The 22,720-nt window shown below is 33.7% G+C and overlaps 1 protein-coding gene across 2 annotated transcripts in view; it reads left to right on the top strand.

The window, feature by feature from the left end:
• The window catches only part of mta1 (metastasis associated 1), a 37,264-nt gene extending 14,586 nt beyond the window's left edge, over positions 1–22,678 (top strand). Inside the window, exons 3-18 of one of the 2 annotated variants that reach the window (XM_078798922.1) lie at positions 72–165; positions 4,855–4,981; positions 5,110–5,173; positions 7,577–7,694; positions 7,757–7,859; positions 7,922–8,021; positions 8,204–8,392; positions 10,689–10,763; positions 12,067–12,125; positions 12,400–12,557; positions 14,927–15,078; positions 15,152–15,341; positions 15,412–15,504; positions 16,133–16,288; positions 20,469–20,620; positions 22,081–22,678. In XM_078798922.1, the coding sequence (XP_078655048.1) occupies positions 72–165; positions 4,855–4,981; positions 5,110–5,173; positions 7,577–7,694; positions 7,757–7,859; positions 7,922–8,021; positions 8,204–8,392; positions 10,689–10,763; positions 12,067–12,125; positions 12,400–12,557; positions 14,927–15,078; positions 15,152–15,341; positions 15,412–15,504; positions 16,133–16,288; positions 20,469–20,572 (1,782 nt within the window). In that variant the 3' untranslated portion in view covers positions 20,573–20,620; positions 22,081–22,678. The remainder of the gene's footprint in view (positions 1–71; positions 166–4,854; positions 4,982–5,109; positions 5,174–7,576; positions 7,695–7,756; positions 7,860–7,921; positions 8,022–8,203; positions 8,393–10,688; positions 10,764–12,066; positions 12,126–12,399; positions 12,558–14,926; positions 15,079–15,151; positions 15,342–15,411; positions 15,505–16,132; positions 16,289–20,468; positions 20,621–22,080) is intronic. The other variant, XM_058056335.2, reaches the window with a different exon arrangement.
• The last annotated feature ends 42 nt before the right edge of the window (positions 22,679–22,720 follow it).

Below are 22,720 nucleotides of genomic sequence, written 5' to 3'. Positions count from 1 at the left end.
GTATGGGAGGGATTGCTGTGTGCGGCACCACTTGTTGCCATGGTAACGCCGATTGTCTCTCCGATCCGCAGACAGCCAATGGGAACGTGGAGGCCAAAGTGGTGTGTTTTTACCGACGCAGGGACATCTCCAGCACACTCATCGCCCTGGCAGATAAGCATGCGAGTGAGTGACCCAGCAAAACCCCGACCGACCTAACCCCCCCCTCGCGCACCCCTCACCTCTAAACATCCATGCATCCGTTTTCTATGCCGCTTATCCTCACTAGGGTCACGGGTATTCTGGAGTCTGGCTCTAAACACGAAAATAACAAAACAAGAAATGGTTGCCCTGGCAGCATAGCACCTTTTTATCTTACAAGATGTAAAAAAACAAAAAAAAACAACCCACACCACTCGATCTGATGTGTGTGTGTGTGTGTGTGTGTGTGTGTGACAACATGTCTATGTGTGTGTGAACATCCGTTCACTTGGATGTGGTTTTCAGAATGTTGAGAGCAGGACTTGTAACTGCTGGCTGTCTTTGAATGAGGCCCGCTTTATTTTGTTTTGTGTATGCAAGTACATTGGCAGTGATGGGGAACTTTAAAAAAAAAAAACAGAGGAAAACACGCAAACAAAAACGTGATTAGTTGAATGCCATTATTTGTAGACAACCTGGTGCAAAGACAAGCAAGAAATGCATGGTGGTAGAGGACCACGATGTATCCCACTGGGTATCCTCCATTTGTTTATGGTAATGTTTTTATTTCATTTGAACATGCATCAGATTACAATTGAGTGCATCCCATAATCAGTTCACAGTTCCACATGTCCAAAAGGAGTAGGAAGAAGCAAAGCTTATTAAATCCTACCCCTCCAATCAGTAACTGTTACATTTGTTCACTTCCTGCTTTCCTAATATAATTTTTAAAAATTAAAAAAAATGTTTTTTAATTTGATTAATTTTTATTAATTTTATTGTTATTTTTGTAATTTTTTTATTTACAATAACATAATGTGTACCGTAGTAAGTGTCAATATAGTGATATATATATAGCACATCATAACTGGTTCAAGACTCTTCATCCTTGTATTTAGCAAATTTATTTTATTAATTTTTTTTTTAGTTTTTAAAAATATTTTTTACCTGGTCTTCGACAGCCAAATCTGGTTCTTGGGACATGGAACCCGGACGCCTCCCTTGGTGAGGTGTTCCGGGCATGCCCACGTGGGAAAAGTCCCCGGTGCAGACCTAGTACACGCTGGAGGGATTATGTCTCACAGCTGGCCTGGGAACGCCTTGGTGTCTTCCCGGTGGAGCTGGAGGAGGTGGCCGGGGACCGGGAAGTCTCTGCTGCCCCCACGACCCGGACCCGGATAATCGGCGGAAAATGGATGGATGTATTTTGGCTTGAGTTCACACATGTTCTTATATAGTATGCGGAAAAGGCTTGTGGGTTGCTCGCCATGCATCGGCGAAGGATGGCGGTGGCGTATGTGAGAAGTGTGTTAATGCGTTGCATGAGTGTGTATGCGCTGAGTCATTGATCAAATATTTTGCTTGCGGCGATTCGGAGCACTCCCTCGACTGCGCCTTGGTTCGATTCCACCGTAATCCAGCCTCCTTCGTGGTCAGTTACCTCCCTGACATCCTGGTTCCCATACAGAAGAGAATCGCCATATGAAGCGTCTAACATTGCTAGCATTGTCTTGCTTGATTAAAGTCACATGCTTCACCCTGGCACCAGCAAGCCCCGCCTCCTCGGTGTCGGACACGCAGTGTGTATTAGATGTTATCACGAGGTGGAAGAAGATGCTTTATTAAACGCAGGCCTTCGGAAAACTGGAAGGCGACTGTCCTCGTCTCACGCTGTGCTTATTGTTAAAGTCAACGTTGTTGGTAACTCGAGACCCTACGTGGGCTAGGGGAGGGGGGATGAGGGATGGGGGGGGGGTCGGGTGTGTCAGCGCCACAACACGAGCTCGCACATTCCAAAACATTGCACGACACTGAAACCATGACATAAGAGTGTATTCTCCAATGTGAAGGCCATCAGAACTGTATAGACATGGTATATCCCAAAAGATATACTTTATACTAGATTAGACTTTGATGAAATGAGGCTTCATCAAGTGTAATGGCTGTTTTTGCGTAATGGACAGCACCCCGTTTAGGCAGTTAGGTTAGACATGAATGTATTTGGCTTTTTTTGTCAATATTTACCTCAGAATTCACAATATTTTACTTCAAAATTGATCTGCATCAAACTTGGTGTCTGTTTTTGCGTAATGGACAGCAGCCCGTTTAGGCAGTTAGGTCAGACCTGAATGTATTTGGCTTTTTTTGTCAACATTTACCTCAGAATTCACAATATTTTACTTCAAAATTGATCTGCATCAAACTTGGTGTCTGTTTTTGCGTAATGGACAGCACCCCGTTTAGGCAGTTAGGTTAGACCTGAATGTATTTGGCTTTTTTGTCAATATTTACCTCAGAATTCACAATATTTTACTTCAAAATGAACCTTAATCAAATGTAATGGCGGTATCTGTGTAATGGACAGCAGCCCGTTTAGGCAGTTAGGTTAGACCTGAATGTATTTGGCTTTTTTGTCAATATTTACATCAGAATTCACAATATTTTACTTGAAAATGAACCTACATCAAACTTGGTGTCTGTTTTTGCGTAATGCACAGCAGCCCGTTTAGGCAGTTAGGTCAGACCTGAATGTTTAAATGTAAAATGTTCGATTTTATTGACATCATTTTAACAATCAAATGCAGGCCATGATGCTCGTTCTTGTTAGCCACACTTGTTATGCCATCAAGGTGAATTCCGTTTGTTAAGACAAGACGGCTCCTTCTCCTCTCCCCTCGCCACCTTGGAGCCCTGAAAGGCGAGTCGTTTGTCAATAATTGATAATTGTCCGGGACAGGTGAGACGGAGGCATAATTTGTTCGGCAAAGGGGGGTGCGGCTATGGCCATCAGACGCTGACTTGCCAAGTCCCTTCATCCTAATCTCACTTCATTTTATTTTTCTCATCCGTTGAACTTGATTCAATATCCCAGTTTATAATTAGCTGCTCACTGTAGTGTGTGTGTGTGTGTGTGTTTGGCGATGGCGATGGCGAGAGCGGGCCCAAGCAGCGAGGCATCAAGCAGTTACGTATTGATTTTGGCCACACATCGCTTCTCCTGAAAAATCCCTTGATTGCTTTTGTTCGCCTGTGCGACTCCCCAGCTCTGTCTGGCTTCCTCTAATGAAAGTCCAAATGAATTGGAGCACGTACTGGCTGCTCGTGCACACACTCGTGCACACACTCGTGCACACCCCCACCCCCACGCTCCCGCTATCCATGCGCTCATTCTCCGCCATTCTGTCTTTACACAATTCTATCTTCGTGTAATGTTCCGCCATTCATTGCTAGACTCGTTTTTTTAGCCATTTTCCCCTTCGCTCTGACCTTATTCTTCCAAACCTCTCATCATAAGATGAATTTGTAGCCTAAAAACTGCATTTTTCAGTTTGTTTCTGGGGGAGACAGGGGTCTCAAAAAGGCACAAAGAGGTATTGATACATTTGATGCGGTTTTAAGTCGTAAAAACTGGCATTAGTGCATTTTTATAAGAACTGTGCCTGCAACATCCCATAGAAATACACACTGCAATATTGTAGATCAGGGGTCTCAAACTCAATTTACCTGGGGGCCACTGGAGCTAGGGTCTGGGCAAGGCTGGGCTGCATCAGGTTTTCCCAAAAAAACAAAAAAAAAAACACATTTATTAAAAACAGAAAAATATACAAACTTTTTCAGTGCTTTGGTTCCGATTTTCTACAATAAAAGCTCTGATAAAACATTCCACTGTTCTCAAATATCTTACTTTTTATTTTTCTGCACAAAATAAGATGAAAAATAAATAAACAAATCAAGAATAGGGAAAATCAATCAAAATATAATATTAATAATAATAAAAACTTAAGAAACCACATATAGTTGGTGGGTAGACAAATAATTTTTTTCAGATTAAAATGAACAAAGCATTATTAGAGCCCTGTAGACATGACAAAACACGACTATAGTCACATTTATACTCTTTATTTACAACATATTGCGCAACTGCAGGGTCTTGAGACACATGCTAACTCGCAAACTAGAGAGCTAGCGACCTAAACGGTAGCCTTCAAGTTATTTCCTTTCAACTTAAATAGCCAAGAACTTACCACTGCCACACGGATAGGGAGGATAACTATTAACAGTTATTTAACCTTTAACATGAACATTAATCAAACGTAATATTTTTTTCTAGGTACATGATACCATACAGCATCCATATCAAACATTAAACTTTCATATCAAGGCGGGGGGCCTCAAACTAGTGTCCTGCGGGCCACATGTTTGAGACCCCTGGTCTATAGCATGCTAGCAGCAAGTTATTCTCATGAGCCAACGTATGCTAACACGAATGAAGGCGCACAAGTGATTGTTTCTAAGGCGGATGCAAACCATCGGAACAAACCGATGTTGCGATTGTTCGAAAGTAGTGACAAGGAAGAAATTGGGTACGGTTAACTTGTATGCACACCAAAAACAAACCATCCTGTTTTTTTTTTTTTTTCTTTTTCAGAATTTCAATTAAAATTCAAATGTATCGCTTTTGTTATGCTATATAATTAATGTAAATATTGTCTCGGGAAATGTTGTAATAATTAGTAGGACAGTTACCATGTATTAATAATATTTGTTATTGTGACAGGCCAAGATGTCGCTTAATTGGATAATTGATGACTAATTTGTGTTGATGTGTTTATACAGCAATATTAATTTAATGTCATTTTGACTACTGCCTTGCCTTCCCTCGCCCACCCCCAGGGGAGCTGGAGGAAGAGATGGAGAATCCAGAGATGGCCGACCTCCCCGAGAAGCAGAAGCATCAGCTCAGACACCGAGAGCTGTTTCTGTCCCGCCAGCTGGAGTCTCTCCCCGCCACGCACATCAGGTACGCTGCGGTGCACCAAAGTCCTCCATTAAAAAAAACACAATACTACATATTTCTTTCCAGACTGTCATTAAAAACTCCTATTAATGAAGTAACCTCGCTCATCCTTTTTCCTTGCTCACTTGTAGGGGGAAATGCTGCGTGACGCTGCTGAACGAGACGGAAGCGTTGAAGTCCTACCTGGATAGAGAGGTATGCTATCTTTGTCATCATCCATGACTTTTTTTTTTTTTATTTATGAACCAGAACAGCCCGGTCATGTTTTGCAGAAAGCAAAAGCAGAACTACAAGTGAACTTAAGTCAGTTGCATTTTTTTGTCTTCTGTTTTTTTTCAATGTCACAAACAAGACAGAGCTGCGTATGAGTCCTTTTAAGATGGGGAATGGTCCCCCACAGGAGCGCTTGTTGCTCCTTGAGAACCTTGTCCCAGACCCGACCGCGATAAGTGAATTTCCTGATTTTTATGTATAAATATTTTCTTGGTTAGAACATAGAAAACCTGTTTAAGGACGCTTTTCTTAAAGTTATTAGAGCCCTCTACACATGAAATAACACCCCTAGAGTCACCTTTAACCCTTAGATGCACGAGTGACTGGACCCCACACTCAATGACCCATACTAGAATCAATGCCTTTTTATGCCAATTTTGCCATTTTGGTTAGGAATAATCACTTGTATGATATTTAGTATTATATTTAGGACCACACAAGAATCATTTCATCTAGCATCTGTAGGACCATTGATAAGAATCAATGGATTCAATCAATGATTGTATTCCATAGAAAATGCACGCGGGTCATTTTTGACCCACTTATGGAAGGTTGGGGTAGTAACACAAAAACTAAAATTTCTTAAAATATATAGAAGGTAACTTAAAAATGTGAATGGTATGATAGCAAAACATGTTTTTTGAGAAATACCTGGAATATGAAATGATAACATTTTTTCATTATGAAGATATTTCAAGAAAACAATCTGATCGGGTCATTTTAGACCCACTTATGGAAGGTTGGGGTAGTAACACAAAAACTAAAATTTCTTAAAATGTATAAAAGGTAACTTAAAAATATGAATGGTATGATAGCAAAAACATGTTTTTTGAGGAATATCTGGAATATGAAAAATTTTCATTATGAAGATATTTCAAGAAAACAACCTGACCAGGTCATTTTTGACCCACTTATGGAAGGTTGGGGTAGTAACACAAAAACTAAAATTTCTTAAAATGTATAAAAGATAAGTTAAAAATGTGAACGGCATGATATCAAAAACACGTTTTTGAGGAATACCTGGAATATGAAATGATAAAAAATTTCATTACAAAGATATTTCAAGAAAACAACCTGACCGGGTCATTTTTGACCCACTTATGGAAGGTTGGGGTAGTAACACAAAAACTAAAATTTCTTAAAATGTATAAAAGGTAACTTAAAAATGTGAATGGTATGATCGCAAAAACATGTTTTTTGAGGAATATCTGGAATATGAAAAATTTTCATTATGAAGATATTTCAAGAAAACAACCTGACCGGGTCCTTTTTGACCCACTTATGGAAGGTTGGGGTAGTAACACAAAAACTAAAATTTCTTAAAATGTATAAAAGATAAGTTAAAAATGTGAATGGCATGATATCAAAAACATGTTTTTTGAGGAATACCTGGAATATGAAATGATAAAAATTTTTCATTATGAAGATATTTCAAGAAAACAACCTGACCGGGTCATTTTTGACCCACTTATGGAAGGTTGGGGTAGTAACACAAAAACTAAAATTTCTTAAAATGTATAAAAGATAAGTTAAAAATGTGAATGGCATGATATCAAAAATATGTTTTTTGAGGAATACCTGAAATATGAAATAACAATTTTTCATTATGAAGATATTTCAAGAAAACAACCTGACCGGGTCATTTTTGACCCACTTATGGAAGGTTGGGGTAGTAACACAAAAACTAAAATTTCTTAAAATGTATGAAAGATAACTTAAAAATGTGAATGGCATGATATCAAAACATGTTTTTTGAGGAATACCTGGAATATGAAATGATGACAATTTTTCATTAACCTGACCGGGTCATTTTTGACCCACTTATGGAAGGTTGGGGTAGTAACACAAAAACTAAAATTTCTTAAAATGTATAAAAGGTAAGTTAAAAATGTGAATGGTATGGTAGCCTGTATTATTATTATTATTATGATGATGATCAGATAAAAACGTGAAATTCTGAGTAAAGTTGAAATATAAGAAATACAAACCACGTGACTGCACATTTGTGTCTCATAATTTAGATTTTTAATTTTTTAAAATCTGAATTTTAACTTTTTACCTCACAATTCTGACTTTTTATCTTGTACTTTTGGACTTTTTTATCTTCTGAATTTGTGCTTTTATCTCCATAATGAACCTCCTTTGTTGGGTTTGTAGTACAAAACTCCATGCTGTTCCTGTTGACGTCCTGTGTTGATTCCTCTGGCTGCCTAAATGGGCTGCCAAATGAATCAAAACAGGAAGTAAATGGGAACTTCATGAAATCCTGTAGGCCTCATCCTTGCTTTGTTGCTCTTCTCATGACTTTGTGTGCGCTTTTCCCAGGATGCCTTCTTCTACTCGCTGGTGTACGACCCTCAGCAGAAGACCCTGCTGGCCGACAAGGGGGAGATCCGGGTGGGGAACAAGTATCAGGCTGATATCACTGACCTCCTGAATGAAGGTGAGAAACAGTGGCTTTTATATTTGAATGATATCATCACATTTGATTTTTTTTGTGTGTAGGCGAGGAGGACGCCAGGGATCTGGAGAAACTGGAGGAGAAGATCTGGGATCCCAGCAGCTCACTGACAGAGAAACAGATCGACCAATTCTTAGTGGTAGCTCGGTAAGGCAAATTACGGATTATATGCCGAGCTGTGTATCGTATCTTTTTCTCCGTCTTTGCAGGTCGGTGGGCACGTTCGCCAGAGCCTTGGACTGCAGCAGTTCCGTGCGCCAGCCCAGCCTTCACATGAGCGCCGCGGCAGCCTCCCGAGACATCACCTTGGTGAGCCCCGTTGGTTGGATCGGTTGGATCGGAACTGTGCAGGCTCTGGTCATTGGTAACAAGGTGTCGGACCTTGAAGCCTCATGTGGTTCTGTTCTTCCTGGATCTTATCCTCGTGTTAAAACACAAATACTTTTTCAAGAAGCTTAAAAATGCCTTTATATCGCTACTTTTGTTTTTAGTTCCATGCCATGGACACACTCCACGCTACGGGCTACGACGTGACTCGGGCCATAGCGGCGCTGGTGCCACAGGGCGGGCCGGTCTTATGCCGGGATGAAATGGAGGAGTGGAGCGCATCGGAGGCTAACCTGTTTGAGGAGGCGCTGGAGAAATACGGCAAAGACTTCACGGATATTCAGCAGGATTTTGTGAGCATGCATTCTTTCTATACATTCTTGTTTTTAAAAAGCGCTAAAATTACACCCAAAAAAGCGAGTCCACAAAAAGTGGACTGCGATGAAACAAAAGGGAAGGCTGTATTAACATTCATTCATTTTCTACCACTTATCCTCACGAGGGTCGCAGGGGGGTGCTGGAGCCTATCCCAGCTGCCAATCACAGGGCACATATAGACAAACAACCATTCACACTCACATTCATACCTATGGACAATTTGGAGTCGTTAATTAACCTAGCATGTTTTTGGAATGTGGGAGGAAACCGGAGTACCCGGAGAAAACCCACGCATGCACGGGGAGAACATGCAAACTCCACACAGAGATGGCCGAGGGTGGAATTGAACCCTGGTCTCCTAGCTGTGAGGTCTGCGCGCTAACCACCCGACTGCCGTGTGGCCCGCTGCAAAGACGCAGATTATTATTATTAATAATTAGTAATTTTCACCTATAGGACAAAGCTGAATATATATAACTACATATGCATGCATATCTACTTGTATTGTACACAAAATGTCAAAGTGACAAATGTATTAATAATAATAATAAAAATAATTATTTTATTTTATTTATTTTATTTATTTTATTTATTTTATTTATTTTAATTTATTTTACTTATTTAGTTTTTTTTAAACATAATCCCCCTCAAAAAAGGAGTTATGACCAGAGGAAGTAATAATATTAAAATTGCGACTCCTGACTTGGTGCATCACTCTGCTTTTTCACCTATAGGACAAAGCTGAGCTGCATTTTTTTCTTGACTATATATATCTACATATGCATGCATATCTACATGTATTGTACACAAAATTATGAAAGTGACAAATTTATTAATAATATTTTATTTTATTTATTTTATTTATTTTATTTATTTATTTTTCTTTTGCTGAGCTGCATTTTTTTCTTGAATATATATATAACTACATATGCATGCATATCTACATGTATTGTACACAAAATTATGAAAGTGACAAATTTATTAATAATATTTTTTTAATTTATTTTATTTATTTATTTTTCTTTTGCTGAGCTGCATTTTTTTCTTGAATATATATATATATATATATAACTACATATGCATGCATATCTACATGTATTGTACACAAAATTTATGAAAGTGACAAATTTATTAATAATATTTTATTTATTTTATTTATTTTATTTATTTTATTTATTTTATTTATTTTATTTATTTTATTTATTTTATTTATTTTATTTATTTATTTTTATTTTGCTGAGCTGCATTTTTTCTTGAATATATATATATAACTACATATGCATGCATATCTACATTGTACACAAAATATCAAAGTGACAAATTTATTAATAATAATAATTTATTTTATTTATTTATTTTTATTTATTTTTAAACATAATCCCCCTCAAAAAAGGAGTTATGACCAGAGGAAGTAATAATATTAAAATTACGACTCCTGACTTGGTGCATCACTCTGCTTTTTCACCTCTTGGACAAAGCTGAGCTGCATTTTTGTCTTGACTATATATATCTACATATGCATGCATATCTACATGTATTGTACACAAAATTATGAAAGTGACAAATTTATTAATAATAATTTAAATAATTTATTTATTTTATTTATTGTACTTTATTTTATTTATTTATTTCTTTTTCTTTATTTCTTTTTCTTTTTTTTAAAAAAAACATCATCCCCCTCAAAAAAGGAGTTATGACCAGAGGAAGTAATAATATTAAAATTGTGACTCCTGACTTGGTGCATCACTCTGCTTTTTCACCTATAGGACAAAGCTGAGCTGCATTTTTTTCTTGGAAAAAAAAAAAAAAAATATATATATATATATATATATATATATTGTAAACAAAATATCAAGTGACAAATTTATGAATAATATTAATTTAATTAATTTAAATATTTTATTTATTACCTTTTTTTTTAACATCATCCCCCTCAAAAAAGGACTTATGACCAGAGGAAGTAATAATATTCAAATTGCGACTCCTGACTGGGTGCATCACGCTGCCACCTGGTGGCTGCTTGTCGTCAGTGCCACCCAACACTCTCACCTCAGTGGGCCCTCTGTCAAAACAGACTTTTAACCATCATTTTGGGTGGGGCCTCCACTTTATTTGACTACTTTGATTGATTTTTCTGCTATACATATATATATATAGTATATATATTATGTTTTGCCAGCCATAAATGCAGAATATTCCACCTTGACAACATCGGGTGCTCACAGCAACCTATTTGATTTATTATTTCCGTGCTCTGTTTTTCCTTCCCAGTTGCCGTGGAAGTCCTTGACCAGTATCATTGAGTATTACTACATGTGGAAGACCACAGACAGATATGTGCAGCAGGTAAAGGCATCATCTTTGTGTGTGTTTGTGTTGCTAAAATATCCTTGAAGTCGCAACATTTGGCTTTTTATTGCCGTTCAGGTATACTGTCTCGTTTGATGCGTTTCACAAATGCAATTCGATATCACAAATGCACCGTCAGAAGCGGAATAAGTCAGGGAGGTAGTCGCACTGCGGAGGAGCAGTCATCACATAGTCGATGCTAGATAAAACTTAAACTACGACAGAAATGTTTTGCACATGGTTGAATATTTATTCCTTTTAAAATTAATTTTAATTAAAATAATGAATAATATTTTTTAATTGAATTAATAATGCCGTTTAAATGTGTGTTTGACAAAGCAGAATCCTACTGTGTTCAGTGTTTATAAATATTATAAAATTTATATATAATAAATATATATATATATAATCTAATATTATATAATTATAATATTATATATAAATATATTTATTATTATTATTATTTATTATTATAATAAATAATTATTATTAATAATAATATATATTAAATATATATAATATATTATATATATATATTTATGATATATACATTTTATATTTACTGTATATTTATAAATATTACAAAATATATTATAATATTTATTATATATAAAATTTATATGTAATAAATATATATAATATAATAATAATATATATTTATAATATATTTATAAATATATTTATTATTATTATCATATTTATTATTATACATGATTATAAATAATAATAATAATAATAAATAATAATAGTATATTATATATAAATTTCATATATATAAATAATATATGGTATTATATATATATTTATTATATCCAAATTTTATATAATAGTAATATTTATATATATATATTATTATTATATTTATTTTTCCAAATAATAATAATAAATAATAATATATTATATATAAATTATATATATATATATATACATATATAAATCTATATAAATTTTATAATATTTATAAACACTGAACACAGTAGATTCAAGACCGGTAATATTTGTTATCATTTTAATTTTTTTCATATAAAGTGAGTGAGCAAAAGCAAAAAAAAGCAAATATCAGCCCAAGCAAAATCGGCCATCGGCTAAGGGTGATGGGGGAAAAAATCGGTATCGTCATCGGCCCGAAAAAATCGGTCGATCCCTAGTATGAAGGATGCCACGGCAACACTTTACAAGCCAATGTTGTATCAACATGATAGGTCAAATTAATAATTACATTTATTTTAAGTACATGCTCATAAATAAGAAATAAATGTCAACCTAAAATGACATATCGCTTCTTTTGTCTTCCCTACAGAAACGATTAAAAGCAGCCGAGGCGGAAAGCAAGTTAAAGCAGGTGTACATTCCCAACTAGTAAGTATTTCCTTGTCAATACGATCCTTTACATCAATCATCAGCGCCCTCTGCTGGTTGCTGCGAGTAGTACAGCAATACTGTACTGTATGTACTGTAGTACTGTATTGGATACAACATAGCTTGGTTATTATTACGAATGCCGTGATCCTTTCTGTCCCTACTCTGAGAAACGGGGACACGGCTTTTACCTAGTTAGTCGTCATGGCAACGCCCGGGCGACGTCCTCTTGAGCCAACCTGTCCACAATGTCCGCCCCGCTGTTCTCTCCTAGCAACAAGCCAAATCCCAACCAGCTGATTAACAACGCAAAGCCGCCGCTGGTCAACGGAGCCGCTGGCACCGCAGCCCCTGGCGCCGGCACCCCCGCCCCGCCACTTCCGGGCCAAGGACAGAACCCGGGTCTGGCCAGAGCCTGTGAGAGCTGCTACAGTAAGTTCTTCACATCTTCAGCTCATACATTAACACCTCATTCATTCATTATGAACTGTATGATTGACTAGTATATGTATATAATGTACATATTTAACGCGGTACATTTGAAATTAAGTGGTTACAGCATTATGTAATATACCGTAGGGTTATATTATTATTATAGAATAATTCTCAGGTTTTTTTTAAGCTTATACGACATTAATTTAGATTTTTGGGGGTTTTTAATTCATTTTTAAAAAATCTTGAGAAGGCAAAAGAATTAACCGTGGTGTGTAATCAATTTTATGTATTTATTTATTTATAACATTTTTTTAAACATCATCCCCCTTAAAAAAAGGAATTGTATTATAGAATAATTTTCAGCTTTTTTTTAAAGCTTATACGGAATTAATTTAGATTTTTTGGGGTTTTAAATTAATTTAAAAAAATCTTGAGAAGGCAAAAGAATTAACCGTGGTGTGAAAACAATGACAATTGTATTTATTATTTATTATTTATTATTTATTTACTATTTACTATTTATTACCTTTTTTTTAAACATCATCCCCCTCAAAAAAGGAGTATTATAGAATAATTTTCTGTTTTTTTTAAAGCCTATACGACATTAATTTAGATTTTTGGGGGTTTTTAATTCATTTTTTAAAAATCTTGAGAAGGCAAAAGAATTAACCGTGGTGTGTAATCAATTTTATGTATTTATTTATTTATAACATTTTTTTAAACATCATCCCCCTTAAAAAAAGGAATTGTATTATAGAATAATTTTCAGCTTTTTTTTAAAGCTTATACGGAATTACTTTAGATTTTTGGGGGTTTTAAATTAATTTTAAAAAATCTTGAGAAGGCAAAAGAATTAACCGTGGTGTGAAAACAATGACAATTGTATTTATTATTTATTATTTATTATTTATTATTTATTATTTATTATTTATTATTTATTATTTATTATTTATTATTTATTATTTATTATTTATTATTTATTATTTATTTATTATTTATTTACTATTTATTATTTATTTACTATTTATTATTTATTTACTATTTACTATTTATTACCTTTTTTTTAAACATCATCCCCCTCAAAAAAGGAGTATTATAGAATAATTTTCTGGTTTTTTTAAAGCCTATACGACATTAATTTAGATTTTTTGGGGGTTTTAAATTAATAAAAAAAATTGTGAGAAGGCAAAAGAATTAACCGTGGTGTGAAAACAATGACAATTGTATTTATTATTTACTATTTACTATTATTTACTATTTATTATTTATTACCTTTTTTTTAAACATATTCCCCCTCAAAAAAGGAGTATTATAGAATAATTTTCTGTTTTTTTTAAAGCTTATACGACATTAATTTAGATTTTTTGGGGTTTTAAATTAATTTTAAAAAAATTGTGAGAAGGCAAAAGAATTAACCGTGGTGTGAAATCAATGACAATTTTATTTATTTATTTATTTATTTATTAATTAGAACCTTTTTTTTTTTTTAAACATCATCCCCCTCAAAAAAAGTTATGACATTAATTTAGATTTTTTGGGGGGTTTAAATTAATTTTAAAAAATCTTGAGAAGGCAAAAGAATTAACCGTGGTGTGAAATCAATGACTATTTTATTTCATTTTATTTGTTAGTTAGTTAGCCCCAGACCACATCACACTACCACCACCATATTTTACTGTTTTTATGATCTTCTTTTTCTGAAATGCCAGATGTAATAATGGGAGACACTCCTTCCAAAAAGTCCAATTTTTGTCCGATCAGACTACAGAGTATTTTCCCAAAGGTCATCAAGATGTTTTCTGGCAAAATGGAGCCCAGCAGTGGTTTTGGTCTTGGACCTGCACTTCTTTGGATGTTGTTGTGGGGTCTTTTGTGACCTCTTAGGGTCATGTTGGTTGGTCGGCCATTGCTGGGAAGGTTCACCACTGTTCCATGTTTTGGGTGTTTGTGGATTAATGACTCTCGCAGTGGCTGGCTAGAGTCCTAGAACCTTTTCCACACTGACTCAATCAGTTTTTCATACAGGGCCATGGAGGTTTGGATTTTTTTTCTCCTTTTTAATAAAAAAAAATAATAATATATAAAAATATAAATATATTTAAAAAAATAATTCATAAAAAAAATAATTCAATCAATCTCGGTGACTAATATTTAAATTAAATTAAATATTTAAAACATTTAATTGTGACAAACTTCCAAAATAAATAATTATTTGTAATAATAATTATTATAATTATCATTTTTGTTACAGTATTTATGTAGTTTCTGGAACAATTTCAAAAAATGTTGTTTGTTATATTATTGATTAATTTATTGATTAATTGATTAATAGATTAATTCATAGAATGTTGTGATTGTGTGTGCAGCCAGCAGTTCCTACCAATGGTACTCATGGGGACCCCCCAACATGCAGTGTCGGCTCTGCGCCACCTGCTGGACGTACTGGAAGAAATACGGGGGACTAAAGATGCCGACTCGGCTGGACGGGGAGAGACCGGGCCCAAACCGCAGCAGCATGGTAAACCTCAAACAAAAACACACGCATCCAAAATCCGCGAGGGGTCCTAAACAGTGTCGGCACGTGTCATTAGAGCCCCCACGGGGTGCCCCTGCGACACAGCGGCAGCCCCAAATTTGCCGTGAAGACCCGTCAGGCCTTCTACCTGCAGACCACCACGTTGACGCGGGTGGCGCGCCGCCTCTGCCAGGACATCATCAAGCCCCGCTACCTAGCCCGGCACCCCTACCTCCCCGTCAACACGGCCGCCATCAAGGCCGAATGTAAGACGACGACATAGTTTCCACTTGTGTGTTCGTTGCGTCGTAATTATCAACCGCCATGTTTTCACAGGTGCCCTGCGGTTGCCGGATAAAAACCCCAGCAAGCCTTTGCCGCTGAAACCTGCCGAACGCAAACCGCTGGAGTCTGTGGTTCGATATCTTGGTGGGTACCGTTGGAGCCTCTAAAGCAGGGGTCTCAAACTCAATTTTTTTATTTACAACATATTGCGCAACTGCAGGGTCTTGAGACACATGCTAACTCGCAAACTAGAGAGCTAGCGACCTAAACGGTAGCCTTCAAGTTATTTCCTTTCAACTTAAATAGCCAAAAACTTACCACTTCCACACAGATAGGGAGGATAACTATTAACAGTTATTTAACCTTTAACATGAACATTAATTAAATGTAATAATTTTTTCTGGGTACATGATACCATACAGCATCCATATCAAACATTAAACTTTCATATCAAGGCGGGGGCCTCAAAGTAGTGTCCTGCGGGCCACATTTGGCCCGCGGGCCGCATGTTTGAGGCCCCTGCTCTAAAGACTTTTTGGGACAAGTTGTCTTATATTCGGGGTCTCGAGATATTGATACTGATATTTTATGACTTTTTGTAGTGAGTCTGAGCTTTTCTACCTGTCACTCACACACAAAACATTCAGGGTTAACAGATTTCTACGTGAATCCTTTAGAAAGGAACACATGACATGTTTGTTTGTGACTAAAACTTTGTTTAAATAAAGTTTTCTGCTAAAGTTTTTATGTCCTTCTTCGTATGCGTCTACAGAAGCACATCCCCGTCCGGTCAAAGCTGAGCCGCCCACTCGCGGAGGTTCCATCTCCATGGGCAGCCTGACGCCCATTAAGTCCACCCCCATCCTCAACAACGGCTCCCCCACCATTCTGGGCAAGCGCAGCTACGAGCAGCACAACGGACTGGATGGTGAGTTGCTTGGGCGGCTGCTCTTTGCTCGCTTAGCGGGGGAGGGGGCGGGGGGGGCGGGGGGCGCGTCCGCCTTTGACTTACATTTCAGTGAATGATGCTAGGAATTGGATTGGATTTGCATTTTCCGAGAGTTTAAAATCAATGATTTTGAGTACAAATGCTAAAAAAAAATCAAAATAATAAAAAATAATTCTAATAATTATAAAAGAATTATTAATTCTTTTTAATATAAATAATATAAATAATTCTAATGTTCAATTTTTGTAATTTTATATGGGAAAAAATGGGAAAAATAAAAACAATTTTCTCATATTAGAAAGGAAAATCTATAATATATAAAAACGAAATTTTTGATGTTATGAGATACAAGAGTTGTACAAATTGGATTACCGTGTGGGGGGGGGTAAAAATGTTTTTTTTTTTACATCTATTAAGTTTTTATTCAGAGGAAAAAGTTAAAATTGGACAAGAATAAAGTTGTTAAAGTCGCAGTGAACAGTGAACTTCAGTACAATTTTTTTTTAACGAATATAGTCAAATTTTATTTAATTTTTTTTAATTACGCAGGAAAAAATAGGAAAGTTTATATTCAGAGGAAAAAGTTAAAATTGGACAAGAATAAAGTTGCAAAAACAGTGAACTTCAGTACAAATTCTTTTATGAATATAGTCAAATTTTATTTAACATTTTTTAATTACGCAGGAAAAAATAGGAAAGTTTACAGAACAAATTTATAAAATAAACTTTTACTTTTAGAAAAAAAAGTAATAATGTAGTACGAAGGTATAAACATTTTTAGCAAAAAAATGGTGTGGTCACAATTGGGGAATAAAATGATTAAAATGTTTTGAAATACCGTTTTTACAACAAATTGGGAATATTATGAGTTTTTTTTTTTTTTACCAACAATAAAGTTAATTTATTACAAAAACAAAGTAATAATGTTACGAGTACCAAGGTATAATTTTTTTTTGTGAAAAAATGGTGTGGTCATAATTGTGGAATAAAATGATTAAAATGTTTTGAAATACCGTTTTTACAACAAATTGGGAATATTAGGAGTATATATATTTTTTAACCAACAATAAAGTTCATTATTACAAAAACAAAGTAATAATTTTATGAGTACCAAGGTATAACAATTTTAGTGAAAAAATGGTGTGGTCATAATTGGGGAATAAAATGTTTTGAAATACCGTTTTTTGGGGAATAAAATGATTGAAACTAAGTTGTTTTATTCAGAGGAAAAAGTTAAAATTGGACCAGAATCAAGTTGCAAAAACGAAGAACTTCAGTCCAAATTCTTTTATGAATATAGTCAAATTTTATTTTTAAATTTCTGTAATTATGCAGGAAAAAATAGGAAAGTTTACAGAAAAATGTATAAAATAAAAATGTATAAAATAAGAAAAAATAAAAAAAAAACAAAGTAATGATGTTATGTTATAAATTTTTTAGCGAAAAAATTATGTGGTCATAAAATAAAATAAAAAAATAAAATATTTTGGAAATACAGTTTTTACAACAAATTTGGAATGAGTATTTTTTTTATTTTTATTTTTTACCAACAATAAAGTTAATTTATTATAAGAAAAGTTCCCATTTCATGAGAATCAATGGCAAAAATAAAATGGTACAAATAATAAACAAAAACAAATGAAGTGGTAGGAAAAAAACTACACAAACTTTTTTTAATATAAGGAAATATTTTGGAAAAAATTAGTTAGAATATTATGATGGAAAAAATACAATAATTATGGGAAGGAATAGCCATCATAAAAAATAAAAAATTAATTATTTGATATGACCAGCGTTGTTATGTTTGTATATATTGTACTTCCTGCTTAGATATATAATAATAATAATAATAAATACTGCATAGAAATATGAAATGAGGTCATTTAGAAATGTGTCTTTTTAGAACACTGCTTCCGGCTGAAGGGGTTAAGAGTTGTTTTTGGGGGGGGGGTGTCCTACTTTGGCCGCCCCCTGTGGACCCAACGAGGGGGAAGAGACAGCCTGGCGGATCAGGAGCGAGAGCCAGGAACACGAGGCAACGAGCGTTCCGCGGCCGAATTTAGAGACGAATCGTCGTAGCGGCGAGAATGGCGATGGCCAAGATGACATATTTTCTGGCGAAGGATCTTATTTCGCTCTAAAATGGTGGACTTGTTCTGGATTTGATTCCTGGTTTATGAACATTGGCGTCATTTTCTTTTTTTTCACCGTTTGTCCAGCATCCACTCATCGGACACTTCATTAGGTACACATGGAAGGAGATCCCTGAATGAAAAATGGCGGGATTTGATTGACGACATGGTGCCTTGTGACAGTGCCGAATATTAATATTAAATGTATATAAAATATATTAAATATATGAATTAAATATTAAGTTGTACATTCATGAGAACAAAGTTGTAAATTAACAAAAGTTGTACATTTAAGAGAAACAAAAAAGTCATATTACATTTACCCAAGGCCAAATGTCACATAAGTACCCCCCCCCCCTTTTCATAGCTGTCTCAGGCAATGCCTGTTCCAACAGCGTATTAAAATAATCTGACATGTTGCTGTAAATTCTTTATTCTTGTAATTCTAATATTACAAGAATAAAGTCATAAATTTATGAGAATAAAATTGTAAATTTACAAGAAAAAAGTTCCCAAATAAAAAGAAAAAAAATCACAAATTTATGAATAAAATCTTGCATTTTTACAAGAATAAAGTCGTGCATTTTCCAAGAAAAAAAAAAAATTTACAGATATACAGTCATAAATTCACAAGATAAAAGTTTTAATATTACCGGTACCTTTGCCCAAGGCCAAAGGTTACATAAGTACCCCCCCCCTTTTCATAGCTGTCTCAGGCAATGCCTGTTCCAACAGCGTATTAAAATAATCTGACATGTTGCTGTAAATTCTTTATTCTTGTAATTCTAATATTACAAGAATAAAGTCATAAATTTATGAGAATAAAATTGTAAATTTACAAGAAAAAAGTTCCCAAATAAAAAGAAAAAAATCACAAATTTATGAATAAAATCTTGCATTTTTACAAGAATAAAGTCGTGCATTTTCCCAGAAAAAAAATCATAAATTTACATGTATACAGTTGTAAATTCACAAGATAAAAGTTATTACCGGTACCTTTGCCCAAGGCCAAAGGTTACATAAGTACCCCCCCTTTTCATAGCTGTCTCAGGTAATGCCTGTTCCAACAGCATATTAAAATAATGTGACATGTTGCTGTAAATTCTGTAAATTCTTTATTCTTGTAATTCTAATATTACAAGAATAAAGTCATAAATTTATGAGAATAAAATGGTAAATTTACAAGAAAAAAAGTTCCCAAATAAAAAGAATAAAAATCACAAATAAAAGTAAATAAAATGGTAAATTTTAAGAAAAAAATTCCCAAATTCATTAGAATAAAAAATACAAATTTATGAATAAAATCTTGCATTTTTACAATAATAAAGTCATGCATTTTCCAAGAAAAAAAAATCATAAATTTACAGATATACAGTCGTAAATTCACAAGAAAAAAAGTTCCATTACCGGTACCTTTGCCCAAGGCCAAAGGTCACATAAGTACCCCCCCCTTTTTCATGGCTGTCTCAGGCAATGCCGTTATGATGGCGTATTAAACTAATTGCATATTTTGACAATGTAGAAAATGTAAAACAGGTGATTTCAAGGAAATTTATTAAAAATAATTAATAAATTTATAGAATATATAAAAAACGAAATGTATTTTTTAATTAATTAATAAAAAATTAATTAATTAATTAATTAAAGAAAATTATTTTTAAAATAAAATTTAAAATAAAATGAAATGTTATATAATAAATTAATAATTAATTAAAATAATACAAATTTCAAATAAATAAAATAAATATTAATAAATATTAAATATCATCATACCTCATATCAACACTTTATTCTCCTAAATTCGCCACTTTATTCTGAAAATCTCTTATTATTGATTATTATGATTGCGCTAAAACTGTGTTATGAATAGATTCATGTTCAGGGTCGTATAAGACTTTTTCCTTCCACCAGGGGGCAGAATAATCGTTGTTCTTCGTCCTTCCAATAGTGCTAACATGTTCTAACATGTTCTAACATGTTCTAACATGTTCTAACGTGTTCTAACGTGTTCTAACGCTGCTTTGCAGGCACCAAATCCAAAGCCCTGACCTGGGACATCATGGCCAAACGCATGAGTGAAATGGGCCGGGCCTCGGCTGCCATGCAGGACGAGGTACACGAGCTGGACTGAACGCTCCGCAGGGGGACGTCCTCCATCGTACATCCCACCCCCGCCCAGGTCAGTGCAGACCACCAGCATGCTCTCATCCGGTACTTAGCGTAACATTTGTTGGGGTGCCAAGCAGAACCTGAAGGGCGGGGCTAAGCTCACTGATTGGTTAAAAAAAAAAGAAAAATTCCCCCTAAAAATTGTATGAAAATAAAGCCATAAATGTTTAAATAAAAATAAAATAATATAAAAATAAAATAATATAAAAATAAAATAATATAAAAATAAAATAATATAAAATAAATAAAACAATATAAAAATAAAATAATATAAAATAAAATAATATGAAATAATATAAAATAATATAAAATAAAATAATATAAAAATAAAACAATATAAAAATAATATCAAATAAAATAATATATAAATAATATAATGTAAAATAAATAAAACTAAAAATAAAATAATATAAAAATAATATAAAATAAAATAATATGAAATAATATAAAATATAAAATAAAATAATATAAAAGTAAAACAATATAAAAATAAAATAATATAAAAATAAAATAATATAAAATAAATAAAACAATATAAAAATAAAATAATATAAAATAAAATAATATGAAATAATATAAAATAATATAAAATAAAATAATATAAAAATAAAACAATATAAAATAAAATAAAATAATATAAAAGTAAAACAATATAAAAATAATATAAAATAATATAAAAATAAAACAATATAAAAATAATATAAAATAATATCAAATAAAATAATATATAAATAATATAATATAAAATAAATAAAACAATATAAAAATATAAAAATAAAATAATATAAAAATAAAATAATATAAAGATAATATAAAATAAATAAATAATTTAAAAAATGCCAAATGTTTTTGTGTTATGTTTTGGGAAGAACAGCTTTCCAATCTGTAATAATACAAAAAAACATTTTGGTTTTGTCAATAATTAAGTCAGAATTTTACTTTATTGTAGTTATTTCATGTAAAAAAAAAAAAGTTATGACGTGATGAGGAAGAAAGACTTAATATAAAGTTTCAATATTTTGAGTAAAAAGTGTCTTTATTTTATTTTTTATGAAGTGCCAAATATTTATGTGTTATATTTTTTGTGAAGATTAGCTTTCCAACATGCAATAATACAAAGAAAATATTTTGGTTTTGTCAATTATGTCGGAATTTTACTTTATTGTAGTTTATTTTATTTTTTATTTTATTTATTTATTTTAAAAAAATGTAATTTAAGGAATTTTACATAAATAAAGACTTGCAATAAAGTTTCTATATTTTGAGTAAAAAGTGGCAATTTTTAGATTAAAAAAAAAAATTCCTGAGTTTATACAGAACTAGTTTTTATATTTGACGGAGGAAAAGTCGACAAAAATAAATCCCAAAAAATCCAAAAAAGTGAAGTACTCCAAGTCATAAAAGCTAATTTCCGCCAAAAGTAGCCTAAACGGTGATGACGTGATCCGGGTGTGTTTTCCTTGTTGCCAGCAGAGGGCGCCGTGAGAGCAGAAAGGAGAAGAAGGTGAGCCGGGTGCTGCTGGAAGGAGACGCTGATGTCCTTCAGGCTCCTGGTGGTCCATCACTTTGTACAGGACTCTTTAGTACTTCCATTCTTCTTCTTTCTTCTTCTTCTAATTATTATTACAATGTCCAACTTCTTCTTTTCCTCCTCCTCTTTCTCTTTTTTTTTTTTTTTTTTAACCAACGATGATTCCGCTTATTGTTCAGCGATGAAAGGATGAGGAATGCTTGTATAAAAAAAATAAGCCCTGTGGAAAAAGGGCGGAAGACTGTAACATAAACCACTTGCAAACTTGTACGCTATTTTTTTTTTTGTTATTCCCTCAAGGAGATGCACTTTTCTTTCCTGACATCAGTTAACTCCTCGTAATTTTTTTTTTTTTTTGTCGTCGTCGTCCAATTTGAAGGCTTTATTGGGAATCTTGTTTGGTGAGCCGGCCGCCCGTGCTCTTTGGCCCCCGAGAGGTTTAACTTATTGAGAAAGACTGGCTGTTTTTTCTACCTTTTTCACAAGTAATGCATCTATGCTTCGATAATGTCATTAAAAAAAAAAACTCAACATTCATTCCTGGACCCGCCCCTTTTATTACTTGGTGTATGTCTCTTT

The sequence above is a fragment of the Doryrhamphus excisus genome, linkage group LG19, assembly GCF_037039965.1.
Source record: "Doryrhamphus excisus strain RoL-2023G ecotype Guam linkage group LG19, RoL_Dexc_Guam_v1.1, whole genome shotgun sequence".
Lineage (NCBI taxonomy): Eukaryota > Metazoa > Chordata > Actinopteri > Syngnathiformes > Syngnathidae > Doryrhamphus > Doryrhamphus excisus.
This window is presented reverse-complemented; position numbering and strand designations above follow the sequence as displayed.